The sequence below is a fragment of the Schistocerca serialis genome, chromosome 9 (assembly GCF_023864345.2).
Source record: "Schistocerca serialis cubense isolate TAMUIC-IGC-003099 chromosome 9, iqSchSeri2.2, whole genome shotgun sequence".
In the NCBI taxonomy this organism is placed as follows: Eukaryota; Metazoa; Arthropoda; class Insecta; order Orthoptera; family Acrididae; genus Schistocerca; species Schistocerca serialis.
Window position 1 is genome coordinate 261,495,995 of NC_064646.1, and position 6,000 is coordinate 261,501,994.

At 41.0% G+C, this 6,000-nt stretch overlaps 1 protein-coding gene across 1 annotated transcript in view; it reads left to right on the forward strand.

Annotated features, from left to right (window-relative positions):
- Positions 1-5,646, forward strand: part of LOC126418450 (uncharacterized) — a 78,352-nt gene extending 72,706 nt beyond the window's left edge. The window contains exon 3 of the mRNA XM_050085214.1: positions 1,995-5,646. Coding sequence (XP_049941171.1) covers positions 1,995-2,687 — 693 coding nt within the window. The 3' untranslated portion in view covers positions 2,688-5,646. The remainder of the gene's footprint in view (positions 1-1,994) is intronic.
- Positions 5,647-6,000: the final 354 nt, after the last annotated feature.

Genomic DNA, 6,000 nt, shown 5'->3' on the forward strand with positions numbered 1-6,000 from the left:
CACCTTCCTTAAACTTTTGCACCTACCGCTGGATACTGCTGCGATCCACTGTGTCCTCCCCATAAACAGGGAGCAACTTCCTATGAATCGATGTCTCAGAATCATCGCCAGCCTTGAAGAGGTACTCCATCATCGACCGTTGTCGCAAGCTGACATCTACTTCACGGTCCATTGTGGCTCACCTGTAAATAAAAGAACATACTTTTAGATACCAACTTATGGTTAAATGTTGCAAGTATATTCACAAAAAATTTCATTCTCCTGCTTCAAAAAATAGAAAAAAATTAGTGACGACTGTGCAAAACTTCTTGAAACCCCTTTGTACATACATTTATAGGCGCCGGGGCTATAGCTCTGACTCTCTGTAACGTCGTTGGATGACGTTTCGGACATGAGTTACTACGTAAAACTTGATCTACTAAGTCCCATCTACAACCTCTAGAAGTGTGTAAGATGTACTGCGAAACACTGTGTATACACTACTGGCTATTAAAATTGCTACACCAAGAAAAAATGCAGATGATAAACGGGTATTCATTGGACAAATATATTATACTACAACTGACATGTGATTACATTTTCACGCAATTTAGGTGCATAGATCCTGAGAAATCAGTACTCAGAACAACCACCTATGGCCGTAATAACGGCCTTGATACGCCTGGGCGTTGAGTCAAACAGAGCTTGGATGGCGTGTACAGGTACAGCTGCCCATGCAGCTTCAACACGATACCACAGTTCATCAAGAGTAGTGACTGGCGTATTGTGACGAGCCAGTTGCTCGGCCACCATTGACTAGACGTTTTCAGTTGGTGAGAGATCTGGAGAATGTGCTGGCCAGGGCAGCAGTCGAACATTTTCTGTATCCAGAAAGGCCCGTACAGGACCTGCAACATGCGGTCGTGCATTATCCTGCTGAAATGTAGGGTTTCGCAGGGATCGAATGAAGGGCAGAGGCACGGGTCGTAACACATCTGAAATGTAACGTCCACTGTTCAAAGTGCCGTCAAAGCGAACAACAGGTAATCGAGACGTGTAACCAATGGCATCCCATACCATCACGCCGGGTGATACGCCACTATGGCGATGACGAATACACGGTTCCAATGTGGGTTCACCGCGATGTCGCCAAACACGGATCCGACCGTCATGATGCTGTAAACAGAACCTGGATTCATCCGAAAAAATGACATTTTGCCATTCGTGCACCCATGTCCGTCGTTGAGTACACCATCGCAGGCGCTCTTGTCTGTGGCGCAGCGTCAAGGGTAACCGCTGATAGTCAAAGCTGCTGCAAACGTCATCGAACTGTTCGTGCAGATGGTGGTTGTCTTGCAAACGTCCCCATCTGTTGACGCAGGGATTGGGACGTGGCTGAACGATCCGTTACAGCCATGCGGATAAGATGCCCGTCATCTCGACTGCTAGTGATACAAGGCCGTTGGGATCCAGCACGGCGTTCCGTATTACCCTCCTAAACCCACCGATTCCATATTCTGCTAACAGTCATTTGACCTCGATCAACGCGAGCAGCAATGTCGCGATACGATAATCTGCAATCGCTATAGGCTACAATCCGACCTTTATCAAAGTCGGAAACGTGATGGTACGCATTTCTCCTCCTTACACGAGGCATCACAACAATGTTTCACCAGGCAACGCCGGTCAACTGCTGTTTGTGTATGAAGCTTTCCTCATGTCAGCACGTTGTGGGTGTCGCCACCGGCGCCAACCTTGTGTGAATGCTCTGAAAAGCTAATCATTTGCATATCACAGCATCTTCTACCTGTCGGTTAAATTTCGTCTCTGTAGGACGTCGTCTTCATGGTGTAGCAATTTTAATGGCCAGTAGTGTAAATGTAACGTTCTAAGAGTTACAGATGAGGAGTAATGGTTTCTTAAAACTTAGGGTGATAAAGCTTCCTGTTTACGTTCAGGCCCCCTTAAAAATAGTGTATGTGTCTACAATGTAATAATTACTTTCTCTTTTGCAGGAAATTGAGAACATGGAGACGTTAATCACACAAGACGTCGCATTTAAAGAGCTGGAATCTCATTTCCTTAATGGGATAACACTGAATTATACGGAAATAGCAGGATGCCGGTTTCCGAACCTCAGCAGCGATTCGTTGTACATTGAGAGCCTGCAGGTGGTGGTGAAGAGCAACAAATTCGCCAGCCTGGGCGCACGCGCCGTGACGGTGCAGTCAGAGGACGCTACCGTGTCGGATAACACCTTCGCGGTCCTGGCCAGCGACAGCATACGGTGGCACCACTGGTCCCAGGGAGGAAAGTCGAGGCTGTCGTTTCAGAGGAACACCATCCAGGCGCTAGAGACGGGCGCGCTGTCCGGACTGAGAGCCAGCGAGAGCTCGACGTCGATCTCCGACAACGTGCTGCTGTGCCTTGCTGAAGAGTACGAGAGGTGCAGGGAGCTGGCCGTCTCCGACGACCTGCGAGTGTGTGACGTCGAGGACGTGTGTCCCTACCGGAAGAGGACCGGCGTGACGGAGGCGCTGGCCGAGGCGCGCGGCTGCGCTGCAGGCAGCCCGCTGTCTGCAGAGCAGTGCGCCGTGCTCGCGGTGGGCAACAAACCCTCTGGGGCGGCCTGTCTGCACGCTCCATCCTCCGTGGTCGGCGTCGCCGCTGCCATCGCTCTGCTGGCGACCACCTGGTTCACCGTCTAGCAGCCTGCGCTCGATGCACGCCCGGAAGGCCAACTATACTAACAGACGCACAGTGTCTCGCTTTAACCGTGAAGGACGGTACAACAAGTAACGATGATTTGACCTTAATAAATTTATTGAGACCAAGACGACTTTACCATGAAGTAAAAGGTGCACATTCCAATAATTGTTTTCTGAATAACACAATTCAAAACGTGGGCCAAAACCGTCATTTTTCCTTACGTTGGTTTTCACAACCGTTAGGAATTTGGCTGAGGTTGAAACCATTTTTGTGCCAGGGCTTTCGTCAGAGGTTTAGAATATATTATTGATCTCTTTCGGCTGTTGCGCTATTGTCAAGTGATATCTGAAATATGAGAAACAGACATCGACTCTATTCAGATGCAGACTATCATGTACATTAAAATGTTATAACCATAAAAATAGAGGAAACAAATCGTGAGGTAAACATTAATATATATTTGAAGAAATTCATGTTACCGGCGTAAGCAGCTTTTAGTGACTACTGCTTTATTGAAGTCTGGTTTCGGTAGGAAGGTCTATTTCTAAGTCAAAGTCAAAATATGTTAAAATAAAAACAACTTTACTAAAAAGAGCAGAAACAACCCTGGACAGCCTTTGGGACAGTCATTTTGGTGAATATCGAGGTGGTTGTAGGAAGGGCAGATCATGTTCCGAACAAGTATTTAATGCGAAGTCAGTCACGCACCATAGATTACTGAACTCAAAAGATATTGCAGTAATGGTTGCCGATCTGAGAAAGGCCTTTCATTTCGTTCACAAATTGTAACTAAAATAGTTCAAGAATTTGGCGTATAGTCTGAATTAGCAAATCTAATTTGTGAAACACTCACAGACACAATATTTAAAGAGAAAATGTATGGGAGGAATATCATAATCCTTCGAAACAAACACAAGTGTACGACAAGGAGATGGGCTATCCCCAATTCTTTGTAACTGTATAACTGTATTCTAAAAAAAAAAAAAAAAAAAAAAAAAAAAAAAAAAAAAAAAAACAGTGGGAGTTCGGATTGAAGAACTGAATGAGTTTAAGATTTCTAGAATAAGGCTGGGAAGAGAAAACGAAAATACTGGAATAAACTATCTTGAATTTTGTAGATGTCTTTCTGAAAATGTGGCATCTGCTGTCACACAAAATAATCTTTTAGAGGAAATAGCCAGGAGATTTGGCTTATGATTTATTTAAGAAAAATGATTTTTTTTACAAACATTAAAAAAATGCCAGCTGAGCATTACGTAAAAAGTATGTAGAAAAAAATTTCATAAATTCTAAAGAAACAACTGACAGAGAGGCGTTTGGGGAAAAAATACTGGATGTGGAAGGATTCCAAGGTAAAAGAGTGAAAAAGACTGGTCTCATATGGTCGGAAGACACGATCAAAAAACATAGTCAACACATCAAGGAGTACTGAAAGAAAAGAATAGAATAAAAATAAATAAGGAACTGAAATTGGCACGTGGTTCTTAGTTGGGCATTCCAAGAAGGAGAAAGAAAGAAACATCCTGGTAGGAGAGCTTAACACTTAAAATGTCATCAAGAGAATTTACATCAAAACCACTTGTACTACTGTCACATATATTGCAGTATTTCTTAATGTTAGAGTTGTTGAGGGATAAGTCGCACTGTTGTGACAGACCTGTGCGGATATGCAATGTGCAGAACATTTGACGGCATTACCGAAGGTATTTGTACGTCATGGAATTGTGGCGGAGAATATGTGACAACAGTACGGAAGATTTTGGTATAAATGTTCTTGACCAAGACGAGTGTTAATTAGAATATGACGTTTCACGTCAGAACCTACCCTGTCCTATGTTTTTATTACAGTGTATTCTTATTTCGAGTAGAAAATGGTATTTCTAGGTAAATTAGCTGCCAACAAAGCATTATCAATTTAAAAAATCCTTAAATTATAAGATGGATTACTTCAAATCTTAGGCCATGTAATTAAAACTTTACTTACATTTAAATGCGCATCAAAGACATTTCAGTATAGTCCACTTACTTGTTTAGCCAAAATGAATACGTGAATTGTACCGAAACGCCTTTGAGGCGCACGTAAATGTAACTGTGATTACACGTCGTGAGTTTCATTTAATCTTACGTCCAGAAAATTCTTCGTATTTATTTAAACGACACTTCTACGACCTGAAGTATGTAAAATATTGGTTCCATTGTAATACGTGGGAACACGTCTACGAATATTAAATTATATCATAAACTTCAATATAACGATCAGTAGGACGACAGCAGTAATATTCCTAAATACATTGTTTTAAAATTGTGCATAAACATATACATAAAGCCATCAGTATAGTGCAGATATGACACGAATGACTGCATGTATACTAGTATGTTACTCACAGATTATATTAGAGACAAGTTCAGAATGTTATTACGATCTTGTACTGAGCAGAACATGGTCACTTTGTTCTGACGTGACCAGTAAAAGACTGTTTATGTAGTAATGGCTGTGCGTGCATTACTCGAGACACACATTTTCATAAGGTGAACGGCAGATAATAGTGTTCGACGTATTTTCAACCAAAAGGAAATCTATTACATTCTGTTATGAAAGCCTTGGAATTCTTAAAGTGAAGTTTTATTTAACTTGTAGTTTAAAGTTCAAAATTTGCAAAATGAACATTTGTCTAAAAATATGTTACAGAAAACTTCCATACCCACTATTATGTGAAAAAAATGTTTCCTACAATTTATAGATACACTGTGCTCACGGAATACAAGAAGGAAAGTTATTGCATTTTTATTTCGTGTGAGTTGGGACTATTTATTTGTTGTTAGAAAGGTGCTTGTATATTAAAGTGATGAGGACGTATTATCTTTGTTATGTCATGTTTGTTTTTGTATTGTTTTTGTTATATAGTTCTGATTTGTAATGAAATGTCTAGAAGGACCAATGAAGTACCGAAAAATTAACATTTCTTTTGTTTCATTGATAACTTTGAGAGACATATTTATAAACTCATATTACATAGAAATGTTGTGTGTACCATATTTTCCACATCAACAGACCTAATAAGGACACATACAAATGTTTGAGCCTACTGAATAAGAAATACAAGTCTAAAACATAATATTTAATTCCAATGTTAATTAATTTAAAATAATGACATCCATAATGTTATTTTCTCTATAGTACATTCTTCGTTTATGAAGCCATGGTATCCATAAATATTGCATAAACACTATATTGGTGATGATACATTCTATGCAGTTACTAAATCTATTTTTTCGTCACTAAAGCGTTTCGTCTCAGTCTGTTGAAACATC